At 39.6% G+C, this 18,106-nt stretch overlaps 1 protein-coding gene across 1 annotated transcript; it reads left to right on the plus strand.

Annotated features, from left to right (window-relative positions):
- Position 1: 1 nt before the first annotated feature.
- LOC132628509 (uncharacterized) lies at positions 2-5,139 on the plus strand. Its single transcript, XM_060344289.1, has 3 exons — positions 2-64; positions 144-487; positions 4,840-5,139. The coding sequence occupies exons 1-2, from the start codon at positions 2-4 to the stop codon at positions 468-470; spliced, it is 390 nt and encodes a 129-aa protein (XP_060200272.1). The 3' UTR covers positions 471-487; positions 4,840-5,139.
- Positions 5,140-18,106: the final 12,967 nt, after the last annotated feature.

The raw sequence follows: 18,106 nt of genomic DNA on the forward strand, positions 1-18,106 counted from the left end.
CATGTTCTTCCAGACTCGTAAAAAGGATAACAAGCTTGTTGAACCTGAAACAATTGCAAAATATGTATGTTTAGTGATAAATTTCATTTTACATCATTTTACTTGATGTGCTGTATTATTTTATTTTTTCTTTTATGTTATAGGCTGAAATCCAAAAATTGGTTCAATCTGATTCGTCACTTACAAATATTGAAGTCGTAGAAAAGTGCTTTGGACCTCAACGTAAGAGTCATGTAGTTGGATTTGGTGGTGGGATAACCGCTAAAGAGTTGAAAGGTGGTAACTCTTCAAAGGCTGCCTTGTTAGATAAGTTGAATGCAAGTGAAAAAGAAAATGAATCACTAAAAAGACGCATGGATGAGTTAGAGAATAAATGTGAACGCATGGATGAGCTAGAGAGTAAATATGAACGGCTTGCAAGTGCAGTGTTTGGTCAGCCTTCATCACCATCATCTGCAAATGATCAATAGATTGAATCATTTAACAGGTTAGTAGATTGAATGTATTTTTTTCTGTGTGATGAAATTATTGCAATGCTATATGAAATTCTTTTCATTAGTTAGAAATTTTTAGGGAAATTTCGTTAATTGTAGCTAAATCTTCTGCTAGTTATAACTAACACTTATGTTGCCTATGCTTCAGAATGATTCCAAACCAAGCAATATAACCTTAGCCGTTAAAAACTAAAGTGAGAATACATGTGTGTATATGTGCAAGACACACGGCTTGCAGTTATCAGTTTGGTGTAAACACTAGGTGCAAGTAAATGTATGTAGGAGTCCTGTTTATTTCAGCGAGACACATAATTTGTTCGGAAATCATAGAAGGTCTATTGCTTTTAGGTTCAAACTATGGTGATATTACCCCTTGTAGAGTTTTCAGAGAAAGTACACACTTAGCCTCTCTGGTGAACCTCATCCTTGAAAAGCCATTCTTTTAAACATCCATTTTCCATGAACTCAAAAACAAGATAGGATAGTTGATGATGCTTACATACACCAGTGAGGCTGATTAAATTGAAATGATTGATATTTTCATGGAATTTATCCTCTTTAGATATATCTGTCCTCATCTCCTTGATGGCCAGCAGTTTTCCTCTAAGGACCCCTTTATAAACATAATTACTAAGTATTCTTCGCGAGCTGAAGTTTTCAGTTACAGCCACCAGTTCTTCAAATTAATAGACTTTAATCATTTGATCCATACTAACTATATTTTCCAGGAAATGTTCTGGTAAATTCCAGTTTTGTTTCCCTTCTCTTCCTTTCCCAAGCACTTCACATCTTTCGTTCTCCTTTTTGTGTTTTAAGACAATGAACCAGGTAAAACAGAGGACTGCAAGGGAAACACCAATTCCTACCCCAATAAAAAGACTGATGTACGATATTTTGTGCTTAGAAGGGTAAAAGATTTCAGTCTGTGCTCTCTTAATAGTCCTTGTTTGGAAGCTTGAAGGTTCTTTTGGTAGAGGAATCAATATAGTTGTGAACGGATTAAGAACTGAATTTTCAGATAATCCATTTGCATATGCTGTACTTTGACTATTGACACTGAACTGCGCACTAATGGTAGAAACGTTGCCCCCCCAAGTAACCAAATAAGTTACCAGATATTTCACACCATTTCTTGTTTGATCCCTTATAGGACAAGCACATCTGAGTGGTACCCGCAAATTTAGACCCAGAACCAGATCCAGTGAGTTGATATCTATAGGCCCTTTATGATCCCCGAATCTGCCTTGATGCAGGGGTATAATTTCTCTTAACTGTGCACATTCAGCGTACTTGTAGGAGCAGGCCTTTCCTCATATCTGCTAGGCTCTTGTGTTGTATTCCTTAACTTAGGTAAGGGTCTATCATACTTCTCAACCACTGATGCCTATCACAATAGACAGGAATTAACTACTTATTTTCCTTTTTTTTAACACTGTAAATATTACCATTGACTAAACAAAAAGACTAAAAACCTAAAGAGCACCTACAATCACCCCCACTTGGTAGTGACCTTAAGCCTCCAGCAGAACCATCAAACTAATTACACAAGTATTTTATGCATAATTCCTCTATATCTATGCAATTTCTTATCAAGTAAGGTAAAGTTAATCTATCAAATATTTCCTTCTTTATCTGTGTTACCACTCCCTCTGTATGTACATGTGAGCCTTGAAAATTTTTCCCATTCCGAGCCATCCAAGTATGGCAAATCATTGCCCTCCAAACTGCAGCAACAACTTCCTTTTGCATTTGCTTCCAATGCTACCTTTTTATACTGGCAAAAACTTTGATTAACAGGTCCATGCTGCAGTTGAATGCCAACCCATTGTAACAAATCCTACCTAATAGTCTTGAACCAAACACACTCAACAAACAAAAGTGTTGTGAAGTCTCCGAAGTAGCAGAATTACACAAGCAGCAGTTTAAATCATCCACTGGAATGTGCAACTTTAGCAATCTTCCTTTAACAGTCGACCACACAATAAACCTATGCTTAGGTTGTGCTCCAAATCAGTTCAGCAGCATCCAACTACTTATTATTCTGATATATGTCTTCTTGTAGAAAATACAAACTCTCATATTGACCAAAACAGAGAAATATTCTGAATAATGAAAAACAAAGGCTTAGTTGGATAGATTTTTTTTTTAATAAAGTCCACTAGGCATTTTGGTGCCTAGGGATAATTTTATAAAAATTCTCTCCAAACGAATCCGAAAGTCTTTACAAATGTAGCCAAAAAGGCTAATGAAAAATGCTGCTCCTTTCTTTGTGTATCTCTGTAGCTGTCCTCCTCAAAATTGCCCTGAACTCACATTTTGTGCCTTTGTGAATTCCCTTGTATAGTCTAGTTGCTGCAAATCTTCGAAAACAGCTGCTTGCAACCTTTGCTTCCTCTTGTGTTGGCAAATCATCTATTCCCATATCCTTTCCTCTAGATGTTAGATCAATGGGAAGATAACCTGCTCCAGCCTGCACCACATCATTTTCTAATTGGATAGAATCAATGGAATCAGTTGTGTTTTCAATGTCAAAACAAGTTTGCACCACATCAGTGATACATGGTTGCTTCAAGTTTCCTGGTTTTCTGCAGAATCTCCATACAGACCTTAGCCCTGCAAAAAATAAAACATTGTTAGTGAAATTTTTTATCACCATACTCTCCTCCCATAGGACTTGAGTATGATAGTAAGTTCTTAATTTCATCCCATTACCAACAACCATCTTCAGAACCAACAGGACAAGGTTCATTCTACCCATGATCCAACTTCTCAACCAATGCCTGCTGCAAGAAGTAGGATTTCTGCATACTCTCTATAATTCCACATTAGAACTAGCAGATCCTATCTCTACACCAGTAGACACCAGATTATACTGCCTCTCAGCATAATCACCAGAAATTAATTGTATATCAAATGACTATATATAAAAAAAAACTCTTATATCGACCTAAACAAAGAAATATTCTGAGTAATTAGAACCACATACTTGGTTGGACCGAAATTTATTTGTCAATATATCAAAAGGCTATCAAAACCATAGAGCTAAACATATATGAATCTATATATGCTGTTAGACCATCCTACATGAAAGAATACTTGAAAAATAAGCAGTTATAGTTTATTAGAGTAAATGAAAGCTTTATTTACCTAATCCACTTTTAAAAGTTTAGGTGGAATACATTCTTATTTCCAATGGATGCAACATTTCATTAAGCTTAATGTTCTTTCCAGTTCTAGCTCTTGAAAACCAGGTTGCATTTTTTTATTTTTTTATTTTTTATCTTTTATGAAAATAATTTGTTCACAAAGTTTGCACCTTCAGCTTCACATGGTTTACATAGTAGCGAGTCTTACAGTTTTAAAAGTTGATCAACGTTGTCTTCTAAGAATTGCATTATTTAGATATTTAGGAAATAAGTTGGTGTTTCTCTGTTCATTCTCATGTGATAGCTTTCTTGAACGTCCAGTAGTTTAGGCAAGAAGCACGGCTCCCAAAGGTTATTTACACCTTGATGAAAAAATGTCCCAACGATATGAAAAGCAGTGACATCAATATGAGCTCACTATTATTTTTGTTTATTATCAACAATGAGTTTAACTTCTATGCATTTTTACCAATGTCTAACTTTGTTGACACATGATATAATTAAATATAACAAGCATACATATTTTTGCAACATCAGTTTTGTGGCTTACTGTTGTTTTGTTGACATACATACAGGATTTCTATTGTCTTCCATTTTGTTTTGTTGCTAACAATCTTCATAGGATTTATCAAAAGCAGTTTTCTCCTATCTTCAAAATATCTCATCACAAGAAATTTTGTTTTTTGTCTTTAGATTGTTGCTTCCATGTCACTGTTGTTGCATTTGCCTATTGAAATTCACATGTATTAATTCATATTCTCTTGAATCTAGAATTATTAACTTGTACTAGGAGATTAAATTTTTGTTCTTTCACTTTTAGAGAAATTTAGATATTCGGAGGTCGTTCTCTCAGTTTCCATATTTTACATATATTTACTCATATTTATCCATATTCTTACCGGTCAAATTTGAACTGAAGCCAAATTTTACCCATTTAAAATATCACTCCCCAAGCTATTAAAACATGAGGGGCTGGATAAATATGGGCTCATTTTTCCGGCACTGTCTAGGACACATTTCTCTATCTTTATTTTAGGAAAATTTTGTTGAACTATCCGGAGGAAATATAAGTTATTGTTCACGTGCTTTTTAAAAAATTTAATGTTTTGCATCCATTTCGGTAAATATATTGAGGTCTTATGTTTCTTCTTTGGAGTTTATTCTTTGCTATTTCATACATTGAACTTTTTTTTTTACAGCTCAAGAATTTGAAGGATGAAGAGTTTATCGTTCAAGAAAGGAGCAAGTTGAAGTACAAGGCGACTTTTATAATATTAGGGGTGGTTTACAGACAATATCTTATGTATAAATACTGCAATTTTTATCTTTTAGGAGTTGATAAAAATGGTATCATAAAACTTGGATGGTATATCTCTTTTTAATTCTTTGTATTAACAATAGAGTTTTATATGAATATTAATTATTTAGTATATTTTTGGATGTGTCTGTGTATTATTCAGTTGTATAATTTTTTTTACAACAGTAAATAGAAATGTGGTCTTTGTAGCTCTTTTACTATTGGTTTATAAGATGGTGAAATGGCCATTAGCGATGGGAAATTTGGCCGTTAAAAGTATTACTGTTGAATGTAACACACAATTAACGAAAGGAATTTCGGTCGTTTAAAGTACTTGTATTGATGGATTAGTAGTTGTTGTGAAAAACATTTAACGACCGGCTAACATATTAGCGAAGGTAAATCTGGTCGCTAAAAAGGACATATAGCGATCGGATTTTTGGCCGTCGTTAATGTTCTTTTAACGACCGGACTGAAATCCGGTCGTTAACTTTTAACGTCGAGGCTTTTAACGACCGGCGACGACCGGATAAAATCTGGTTGTTATTGACTTTTAACAACCGGATTTGGACTTTTAACGACTGCATTTCCCCTCGCTAAAGATCTTTTCTCTTGTAGTGCAATGATTGAGCTAATTTCGCAATTGGGGAGTAGAATTGAACTTCTAGGACGTTGAGTTACCTATTCCATCTTTTAAATACCCGTTTTACCCTTGTGGGCCCGTTTTCCCTCTTTTACTCAGTTGATTTTGATTCAAATGAATGTGTAGCTATATGGGTATTGTTGTTTCTCATTTCTAACTTAGAATTCGATAATGGCTAGACTTTGAGTACTTAGAGGCTCTTTGGAAGGGCAAGGCCCAGATTTGATTGTTCGTGGCTTCAGCTCGACACTGAGATAGGTTATGGCTTACCTTATGGTTAGACTTCAGGTAGTGAAGCATGTGTAGAGTAAGTTATTATCAGCGAAAGCATGTTACGTCTTCGGGTATGAAATTGGGATGGATATTCTGAGGTTGGTATTTTTTACTGATTTGTGGGCTTGTTCCCTGTTTGTGATTTATTGGTTTGTTGCCCTGTGAGTGATATTAGACTTGTACTTAGTGGCCTTATTCTGATTATGATACCGTTGTCTCTCACTTATCTTGACATTATCATAGACAGAGGAAAGGACATGACTTGATATTGATATTGCGATATGTGTCCATGTGTGCTACGACTTGGATTGATATGATTCACTTGATATTGTTATTTTACATTGCATTCCTCCTCATTTCCATGATACGTTGATATTACCTATGATTGGTGCTGATGATTATAAGTGCGAAGGATACATCCGTGATTCTTTAGACATACTTGATATAGTAGCCATCTCTAGGCTGTGTGCGGAATGACTAGTGGTGTGGAAGTGAAACCCAATTAGGTTGGTCCCATAAGGTGTTATGTGGGCTTGTCGCCATATTTTCTATGTTTGTGAATTGTATTTGGATTCATCACTCTCTTGATATCTCACTTATTGTCAGAAATGCAAGGATAATGAAAATGTCTTGAAATTGTGAACTGAACCTTATGACAAGTGTAATTGATATCATGCATGGCATACATTCTTATTTCATATGATGCTTTGTTATGAACTGTGATTGGAAATGATGATAAATGAGAGAGTGTAGCCTCCGACGTCTTTGCCGGAGAGCGTAAAAGAGAGATGAATGTCCTATGCCCGAGGTCTTTCCTGCGATCGTGAGAGTATCCGATGCCCGAGATCTTTTCTCAGATTTTGAGAGTGGTACATGGACTTCGTGGGTCCCTCATGGGTCATGATTATCAAGACGTGGAGGTATTCCATCCGTATCATGTGTGTATGATATGAGACAATTGGCTAGTGTATTGCATCCAATCGCATATGCATTAATATTACATCCATTCACATCTCAGATTCTGGTTGCTGTATTTATTGCATTGCATGGTGTATTCATCCAAGATATCTTAGTTGTTGATTCATTTGAAATTTTGCATGGCTATTAATAACTTACCCAGACACTTGATGGATTCGAGTTCCGCCTAGGCTATGACTGTAGACTACTGAGATCTAGTGTGGTTCACATTACAGCAAGTCTTACGTGGATGAGCTCTGTGGGCCTTTCATTCTCGTACTTCATGGATTCTATATGATACTTCTAAAACTGAGTTGTTGGTCTTGGACTGTGTGGTGTTTGTACTTGATTGGGAGCATGTCTATTCTTTAGTTTCTTTCTTTATATATGTTAGCTAACTGTTGTCGTCCTATGATACCTACCAGTACATAGTGTTTGTACTGAAACTACTCTTGGTACACATTTTTGGGGTGTAGAGTTGTTCCAGGTACATGAGCGAGATTCGTTTAGCCTTCAAGGATCTCATAGAGTTCATCTAGTATTTTCTGTTTAATTCTCATTCTAAACAGAAGGTGTATTCAGGTTATGGATGTAACTTTTATTCAAGTTGTATACTTAGAAGCTCTTGTACTATTCAGACCAGATTCCTTTGGTAGTTGTTGTAATTTCTGCATTTTTATTCGTCTATGATATTGGACTTCTATTGCTCTTATTATTTATTTATGTTGTTGGATGAATCTTTAAGTGACGGGTTCGCCTACTAGGTGGGAAAAGGGTAGGTCCGGCATGATCAGTAATTTGGGTCGTATCTAATTGGTATCAAGGCACAAGGTTACCCGGTCTATAAGTACAAGAGTGTGTCTAGTAGAGTCTTGCGGGCCATTGTGATGAGCTCCGTACTTTTCTGCGATAGGATATAGGACGAGTGTAAGTTTGGTAAGGAGCATCGAATTTTGAAAAAGGATAGTGACCGCGTATAATAAGAAGGGAAGTTAAGAATAAGGACATGAAAGACGATGGTTGTGGAAAATGTGTGGCGAAGTAGATTTCATAGGGTTTATTGGTAAGAGTAATTTTTTTGCTATGGGATAGTGGGGTAAGGAAGATGATTTGGATAGATCACTTTCCGCTATTAGGGAGGGAACAATTGGTATTTGATGTGCTCGTCAGGATAAGGTTGCAATTTGTATGAGGGTAGATTTCGTATTTGGTCGTACATAGTGAAGTTGGGCTTCGACGTGGCAATATGGTAGCGATGAAGTAAGAACTAGTGGGTTCCCCGAGAGAAATGATTATCGGTTTTAGATCGGAATGAAAAGCTACTTGTAACGAGTGGAGACTTAAGATACTTCGTAGTTGTGGTCTTGGTACTTCAGTAAAGGGTGTGTTCCCCGGGTCGTCATGTTTAGACGAATGATAAGAAAATCGTGGAATCAAGAGTTAGTTGATTTCAGAATTATGTTGCGGTCATATATAGTACAATAGATTGAGTTGGTAAGTTTGGTTATGTCGTGGGCCACTGGGTGTCGGTGGTTGACTAATAAGAATGACTCAAGTGTGGGACAAGTGCAAAGGTTTAGTACTCAAGGAGTTATCAGGTGTTGCATCTACTCTTGGACAAGGGGTGTGAGTGTTGTACTGGTTATGTAAGAGTCAGCTAGTTCCTGCTATTTCTGGTGTTAGACTATATGGAATTGATCGAACAAGGGGGATAATCACACGATTTGTTAGAGGAGTTCTGGTTCAACAAATAAGGAATTAGAGAAGTCTGATTTATAGGATTTGAAGTTGAACGAATCTGTCGACGGGCCGTCGTTGTGCGGCTTCAATAGGGTCCCGCAGCCCTGCATTCTGCAAGCGCAGGTCGACAAGCACGTTGACGGACCGTCGACCCGCTCTTCGAACCGGACTACTGAAGCATTTAATTCTCCGAGTATAAATACATGGTCCACGACTTTATATCTTATTTCTCTCTTTCCCAGATCAGAAAACCCTAATATTTTGCTCTCCCAACATTTATGGCATAGTAGTGAAGATTTGACAAGACCCAGACCCGATAAACCCAAGCTTGTGAAGAAGAAAGTTGTTTCTAGGGTTTCTCTAAGGATGGGAAGCCTAGGGATTTGAAGTTAAAGTGATTCTTGGAATTCTTGACCCCTTAAGGTATGTAAATGATTCCTACCCTTGTATTTGATTTTTCTATCAATAGCTTTAGTCATTTTAGGTAAAGAAAGGGTATTTGTGGAAGTGATAGATTGATGAAGAGAAAGGTAGTGACATGAGACTATTTTAAAGAATTTATTAGGGATAGATTTACGTGTATTTGTATATATATAGGCGTTATTATTGTAAGCTTATAAAGGAGATGGTCATCTATAATTCGTTCAGCTTTATACGTGCTTGGGAATGATTAGTAAGCAAAGCAAGTAGCCTAATTAAGGCTTATGTTATCTTAATTGTAGACCTACGAGTTCAAGGAATAAGAGTCGGATGATTGAATATATCTCCAGGTATGTTAAGGTTATTCCTTCTTCTTTTTTCGCATGATCCTATAATATGAACTGATAAACGAGTAAGAGAGTTTCCATATTACTCTATTCTTATAAGTACTAAGAGAAATAAAGTTGATGTTCCCGTACCCCGGCTATGGTATTTTCCCCATATACAGATCTTATGACTTCCTGTCCTAGTAGTACTAGTTTAGTAAGGCCCATGAAGAGGCAAATTGTCATTATATTATTTGAGAATCCTGTCGATCGGTCTTACTTGTATTATGCATTCACTTTCAGTTCTAAGGGGTACAATGAAAGGCGCACTTGATAGGGAGTGAAGGTGTGACCTATGATATTACGTTCTATATGTGAAAGGCACACTTGACAGGGGTGAAAGTGTGGCCTATGAGTGGTCCATGGGTGGCCTATGATGTTGGAGTATATACATGAGAAAGGCATACTTAACTGGGGTGAAGGTGTGGCCTGTGATGTGACGATGAGGTGTGTACTTACTAGTTATATATATACGCATGTCCATACTTCCCGACATGCAAATTCAGCTAGATGCAGACAGATACAAGTTCATACAGATTTATGCAGATAGTCATTTCAGCTTATGAGTTCAGATCTTATTCATGATTTCTGTACATATTTATACATGTTGTCGTTATGCCTTACATATTCAGTACATTATCCGTACTGACTCCCCGTTGCTCGGGGAGCCGCGTTCATGCCCGCAGGTATAGGTAGACAGGGAGGTGTTCCAACTTAGTAGGAGCCTTATCCAGTAGCGATCAGTGCACTCCATTCGATCCGGAGTTGCAGTCTATTTTAGTAGGTCATTCTTTTGAGATGTATATAGATGAGTACGACGGGGCCTTGTCCGGTCCTTTCTACAGCTTATTCAAGTAGAGGTCTGTAGACAGTTGTATGTAGTAGTCAGACGATGTAGCCTTGTCGGCTTATATTCTTTTGTGTATAGTATATATGGCAGCCTAGCTGGCTTGCACTGCTCTTCCGCATGTTATGTTTATATGTATATGCAAATTGTACAAAGTTCGGATGTTTCCTTTTTAGGAGATTAGTTTGTGCCACTTATGGGCTATTGATGTTCAGTATGTTTCAGATAAGTGTTTAGGGGTGTTTGGTCGCTAGAGGTCAGACTTCTGTCACGACTCATCGGTTTTGGTCATGACAGAAGTGGTATCAAAGCAGTTTCGTCCTAGGGTTTTCTACAGACCGTGTCTAGTAGAGTCTTTTTTAGGGGCATGTTTTGCACCACACTTATAAACAAGAGGCTACAGGACATTTAGGATGATGTCATTCTTTCTCTCCTAGATTGTGCGATAGAGCCATGTGTTAGGCGTTCGCTTTCTGATTAATTGTTATGATTTCAGCAATGCCTCCCAAGAAAGCTACAACTACCCAGAAAGGCGAGAAAGCCACAGGAGAGGCCACTAGCTGTACTCGGTGGGCCACTAGGGCACAAGATGAGGTTCAGAGTGAGAGCCCATCTGAGACATCGCATACACTGTCTCCAGTACCTGTCCCAATTCCTTAGCCAGATGCACCAGGCCAGGATGTGCGGGATACTGTTCAATTATTGACCAGATTAGTAGCCGCTCATGTTCAGCGGCAGGGAGCTGGTAGTTCGAGGGTTAATACCTTCCTTGAGTTAGATCCTCCAAAATTTTCAGTGATAAAGCAGAATCTGGATCCCCAGGATTTCATTGATGGTATGCAGAGGACTTTCAGGGTTATGCATGCAAGTGAGGTTGAGTCGTTGGAGTTAGCTTCGTATAGACTTCGTGACATTGCAGTACAGTGGTATCAAACTTGGGAGTTGTCTAGAGGAGAGAATGCTCTTCCAGCTGTTTGGCGAGAGTTCGCAGATGCTTTTATCCGTCATTATTTGCCTTCTGAGGTCAGGCGAGCCCGAACAGACAAATTCCTACGTATTGAGCAGGGCAGCATGAGTGTCCAAGAGTATTGTGTGTATTTCGATTCTATGGCTAGATATGCCCCACCCATGGTGGCTAAGATGGAGGAAAGATTTCACCATTTTGTGGCTGGTTTAGGGCCATATTTGATAGATGCTTGTACGACTGCTGCATTATAGCCAGGCATGGATATCTCCCGTATACAGGTATATGCACAAAATCTGGAAGATCGCAAGCGTCAGAGGGGGGCAGAGCATGACCGTGACCGAAGCCATGGTAAGAGGACTAGATCTTTCGACATTGGAAGTGAGTCCAGGGGAGGACAGAGGCAGCAGCATTCCCAGTATTCAAATCATTCGGTAGGGAGTGCACCTCCACGGTTTTCAGGCCCGAGGTTTGATCGGCCTTGTTATTCCGGAGCGGCCTAGAGTTCTAGAGCATCAGGCTCCCAGTACAGATCAGAGTCAGGATAGATGAGGCCACCCTTACCACAGCGTTCCTAGTGTGGTAGGTTACATGTCGGGTAGTGCCGATTGGGATCGAATGCCTATTATTCTTGTGGCCGACCAGGTCATGGTTCTTCTTCTTCTGCAGTGCGCCCTTCAGGGCAAGTTTTTTAGACGCCAGCAGGGCGAGGTAGAGGGAGGAGTGGAGAGTCCAGCTCGAGCGGTCCTCAACACCGTGTGTATGCATTGGCAGGTAGACCAGACCGCGAGACGTCTCCTTATGTTGTTACAGGTATATTATCAGGTTCCTCCTATGATGTGTATGCATTGATTGATCCGGGATCTACTTTATCATATGTTACTCCATTTGTCGCTGGTAAGTTTGGGGTAGAACCCGAGTTGATTAAACCATTTGAGGTGTCTATACCAGTTGGCGATCCGGTCATAGCTAGGCGCATATATCGGGATTGTGTTGTTATAGTTTGTGATCTCCACTCTGTAGCAGATTTGATTGAGTTAGATATGATTGATTTCGACGTTATTATGGGAATGGATTGGTTGGCTTCCTGTTATTGTAATGTTGATTGCAGAGCAAAGATAGTTCAATTTCAGTTTCCTGGCGAGCCAGTCCTAGAGTGGAAGGGTAATGCTGTCTAGCCTAGAGGTAGGTTTATTTCCTACCTTAAGGCAGAAAAGATGATCAGAAAAGGGTATATTTTTCACCTAGTTCGAGTTCAAGATGTGCAAGCAGAGTCGCCAACACTTCAGTCTGTCTCTGTGGTTAATGAGTTCCCAGAAGTGTTTCCAGATGAACTTCCAGGCATTCCCCCAGAGAGGTAGATCGATTTTGCTATTGATCTATTACCAGGCACTCAGCCAATATCTATACCTCTTTATAGGATGGCACCTGCGGAGTTGATGTAGTTGAAGGAACAGTTGAAAGATTTGCATGAGAAGGGATTTATCAGGCCTAGTACGTCACCATGGGGAGCACCGGTGTTATTTGTGAGAAAGAAGGATGGCTCTTTGCGAATGTGTATTGATTATAGACAATTGAATAAAGTGACTGTAAAGAATAAGTATCCGCTTTCGAGAATTGATGATTTATTTGATCAGTTGCAAGGTGCCGAGTATTTCTCAAAGAGAGACTTGAGGTCAGGATACCACCAGGTTAGGGTGAAGGAAGAAGACATTCCGAAGATGGGATTCCAAACTAGATATGGCCACTATGAGTTCCGTGTTATGTCGTTCGGGCTAACTAATGCCACGACCGTATTCATGGATTTGATGAATCGTGTATTCAGGCCCTTTTTAGATTTGTTCGTGATTGTGTTCGTAGATGATATTTTTGTCTATTCGCCGTCAGAGGCTGATCATGCAGAACATTTGCGGGCAGTGCTTGGGATTCTCTGAGGTAAAGAGTGGTATGCTAAGTTTTCTAAGTGTGAGTTCTGGTTGAACTCTGTGGCTTTTCTGGGTCACATTATTTCAGAAGAAGGTGTTAGAGTGGATAATCAGAAGATTGAGGCTTTGAAGATTTGGCCAAGGCCCACGCCACCAACGGAGATAGGTAGTTTCTTGGGCTTGGCAGGTTACTATAGAAGGTTTGTAGAAGGATTTTCCTCTCTTTCAGCCCCATTGACCAAACTGACTCAGAAATCGGTTAAGTTCCAATGGACAGACGCTTGTGAGCAGAGTTTTCAGACGTTGAAAGATAAGCTAACTTCAGCACCAGTTTTGACTCTTCCAGAAGGAGCAGACGGCTATGTGGTATATTGTGATACTTCAAGTGTTGGATTGGGCTGTGTATTGATGCAACACGGTAAGGTTGTCGCCTATACTTCTAGGCAGTTGAAGAAGCACGAGAAGAATTATCCAACCCACGATCTTGAGTTGGCAGCAGTGATTCATTCCTTCAAGATATGGAGGCACTACTTGTACGGTGTCCATGCTGATATCTACACTGATCATAAAAGCCTCCAGTACATCTTTACGCAGAAGGATTTGAACTTGCGTCAGAGGCGATGGTTAGAGAGGTTAAAAAATTACGATGTGGACATTCTATATCATCCCGAGAAGGCTAATGTGGTAACCGATGCCCTCATTCGCAAATCTATGGGTAGCTTGTCTCACGTATCACTAGAGAGAAGAGAAATCGTCCGTGAGGTTCATCGATTAGCTAGCCTCGGAGTTCGATTGCTAGACTCAGGTTATGCAGGAGTTACTGTTCAAGACACAGTGGTATCATCCTTGGTAGTTGATATAAAGGAGCATCAGTACGAGGATCCTATTCTAGTTCATTACCGAGATACAACACCTCAGAAAGAATAGACACCCATTGAGATCACAGGTGATGGGGTACTCAGATATCGAGGTCGATTATGTGTCCCTAGTGTTGCAGGACTCCGTCAGCAGATTATGGGAGAGGCACATTACTCCCGCTATTCTATTCATCCAGGCTTAACAAAGATGTACCATGATGTCAAGGAATTTTATTGGTGGGATGGTACGAAAAAAGATATAGCAGAATTTGTTGCTCAGTGTCCAAATTGTCAGCAAGTTAAAATAGAGCACCAGAAGCCTGGAGGTCTATTATAGGCTATGGAGTTTCCGACAGGGAAGTGTGAGGTAATTAATATAGACTTTATTACAGGGTTACCCCGTACTCAGCGGAAGTGTGATTCGATATGGGTCATAGTTCATAGGCTCACAAAGTCAGCTCACTTTCTCCCTGTCAGAACAACTTATGCAGTCGAGGATTATGTGAGGCTTTTGTCACGACCCGACTAGAGGCCGCGACGAGCACCCGGTGCTAGCCCACTTGGGCACCCCTTAGCTTACACTTATGCTTGCATCTAGGTGAGCCACATAAATAAACATACATTTCGATTCATCAATCACACTAGTCCCATTGGACGACAACATCTTTAATCATAATAGGCATCTATGCGACATCAATGTACATGGGCCGACGAGGCCAACAAAATGATATACAAAATATAGGCCGACAAGGCCAGACATATCCAACCATATACACGTGACTACGAGCCTCTAAAGAGAGTATGACATAACACATGAGCGGGACAGGACCCCGCTATGCCCATAATTATATATAAAAAAGAATAAGTACCCAAAGGCTTTGGCTCCAAAGAAAATGGAGCTCTGCTATACAACCTCTGAATAAGCAGCTATGGATCCAGTCTGTCTCCCTGTGCACCTGCGGGCATGACGCAGCGTCCACAAACAACAGGACGTCAGTACGAAGAATGTACTGAGTATGTAAAGCATGATCAACATCGGTATATATAAGCATAATGAACAACATATGAAATAGCATAGGAGGGGGAGACAATAACATCATCATCATGACACTTACTTGCCTTTCATAGGAACTTTCCATTTCTCATACGTATTTGTATACATACATACTCATTTGTCTTCCATAATAGTACTCGTACCGTATTCATACTCGTATTCGTATACATGCCCTTATTCATATTCATATACATAGTCTTATCACATTCATATTCATATTATATACATAGCCGTATCATATACGTAGCCCATACACATATGTACATACATAGCGTACCCGACCATAAGGTTCGGTGTTTCATACATACTTGGCCAACTAAGGCTCGAGGTTATATCTACCTGGCCCTACCAAGGCTTCAGGGTTATCCGTACTATCTGCAGATGTGTGCGCGCGTTACGTAATCATATACATATATATATATATATACAAACATATACTCTACCCGGCACCATAGGCTCGGGGTTTCATTATATCCCTTCATAGGCACACATACATCTAATAGCCCGTAGGCACCTTTAGCGTCATTATTATTATCGTCATCATTACTACCATCATCATTATCGCTACGTCTATATCATAGGTTTACTTGTCATATGACGTGCGTAGTGCAATCGTAGTACATATCAAGGATCGTGAGCTTACGAGCTCGGAATATCAATCATTTGGAGACAACATACTCATAGAGAGGAATTAGGAATTTGGCCAAAGAACCATGCCTTATGAAAGAAGGGTTAGCCTTACATACCTTTCCGTCGCACTATTCTACACTTGCACGTTCCCTTCCAATGTTAGCGTTTCTACCTTCATTAATATCATAACAATGGCCATTAGTCATTCGCATTATCCACATTCCTTAATTTACTCCTAGTTCACCCATATTCATGGTTATAACCTTCGACCTCGTCCATTCATATACATTGTTTTATTCCATGATCTTAACGTCGTTTCTAACACATTCATATCACAAGTCGACAACAATCATAATTCAATTCAAACTATTTCTCAAAAGTCACTATTCATCATTCATGACCCATTTTACCATATTTTCTACAATCCATGTATTTCAACTCTTTAATACCTTAAACATCATATAAATATCATGAATCTTACCTTAGATGTTGTAGGAGCAAGCCTTAGTTGATAGTACTCCACCTTGAGCAAAACCCTAGTTTATCTCCATTTGGATTTCTTGACCTTGGATGATCCTCGATGGTTTTCTTACTCTTGATTCACTTGTTTTATGTTGTTGATCACTAAATATCTTTGAACTCTTGTGAAATAAATGTAGAAAGATGTTCTAGAGAGAAGGGGTGTGATGTAGAAATGAAATAAAATAAGCCTTGGTCCCCTTATTTAATAACTTGAAAATCTGTGTTGAAGTGTACAGTGGTCGTAAACATGGTTTACGACCCGTCCTCCAGTTTACGGACCGCCCTTCATGGTCGTCTTTAACCATTTCAGAACCAGAAACTCCGACAGCAACCATGATGATTTACGACCATGGTTTACGGGCCGTAAATCACTTTACGGTCCGTAAACCAGGTCGTATTTTACCATTTCCTCGACTGGCAGAAAGTTAAAGTTTTGCATGCTAGTTTACGACCTGCCAGTTTACGAACCGTATACCATTTTACGGTCCGTATAGCACTTTATGACCACCTGGCCAGTTGCAAACCTGCAACTTTTCACATTTCATAGACCTTTCATTCTAATCACCTTCATCCATGCACATGCATTGTTCATCCCATACCTTGCCTTATCTTAGCCGACTTTATCGTCTTACATCGGATACCTTTGAAATCTCGCCTAAGGTCATCAAACGTCATTTTTTTACTCATGGAACATCATACACTCGTACTCACCACTAGTTCATTCGCTTGCATACGAACGAAAAATTTCCGAGGTGTAACATTCTCCCCCCCCCCCCCTAAGAGCATTCGTCCTTGAATGTTAAAGTGTTTGGGAATTCTATAAAATTTTTGCCAGAGTTCCCCCTATAGTATGGCACTACCAACCTGCCACAACAACCCATAATATCGATGCCTCACAGGGTCACAACATAATAGCATAAAAATTTGGCCACACACGACCTAAAAGCATAAAAGGAAGGCATACATACCGTAGGATCATGACGACTCATCTTGGACTTCTTCCAAGGGCTGAAATAAATGTGGGTGTTTGGATCGTATACTCTCTTCCGCTTCCCATGTCATTTCTTCTCGTTTACTACCTCTCCATAGAACCTTAACTGAGGCCACCTCTTTGTTTCTAAGCCTCCGTTCTTGCCTATCTAATATGGCAATGGGTACTTCTTCATACGTCAATTTTTCTGTTACTTGCACATCATTTACTGGGACGAACCTAGTAGGATCTCCAATACATTTCCGAAGCATCGAGACATGAAATACTGGATGAACTGACTCCAATTCCGGAGGTAGATCTAACTCGTAGGCCACTTTGCCTATTTTTCGTACAATTTCATATGGCCCAATATACCGGGGACTAAGCTTCCCCTTTTTTCCAAATCTCATCACGCCCTTCATTGGCGAAACTTTCAAGAACACCCAATCTTTCACCTTGAACTCCAATTCTCTGCGACGATTATCCGCATAGGACTTTTGACGACTTTGGGCTGCTAACAATCGATCTTGTATAAGCTTGACTTTCTCTATAGCTTGCTGGACTAAGTCCAGCCCTATCAACTTAGTCTCTCCTGCTTCAAACCACCCAATTGGGGACCTACACTTTCGCCCATATAAAGCTTCATGCGGTGCCATTTGAATGTTGGAATGATAGCTATTGTTGTAAGCAAACTCAATGAGTGGCAAATGATCATCCCAATTTCCTCCAAAGTCTATCATACATGCTCGTAACATATCCTCAAGAGTCTGAATAGTACGTTCAGCTTGTCCATCGGTCTGGGGGTGAAATGCCATGCTAAGGCGCACTTGGGTTCCTAAACCCTCTTGGAAAGACTTCCAAAACATAGCCGTGAACTGAGTCCCTCTATCGGAGATAATAGATACTGGGACACTGTGAAGTCTCACTATCTCTTTAAGATAAAGCTTGGCATAATCTTCTGCCACATAGGTCGTCCTGACC

The sequence above is a fragment of the Lycium barbarum genome, chromosome 2 (genome assembly GCF_019175385.1).
Source record: "Lycium barbarum isolate Lr01 chromosome 2, ASM1917538v2, whole genome shotgun sequence".
NCBI lineage: Eukaryota > Viridiplantae > Streptophyta > Magnoliopsida > Solanales > Solanaceae > Lycium > Lycium barbarum.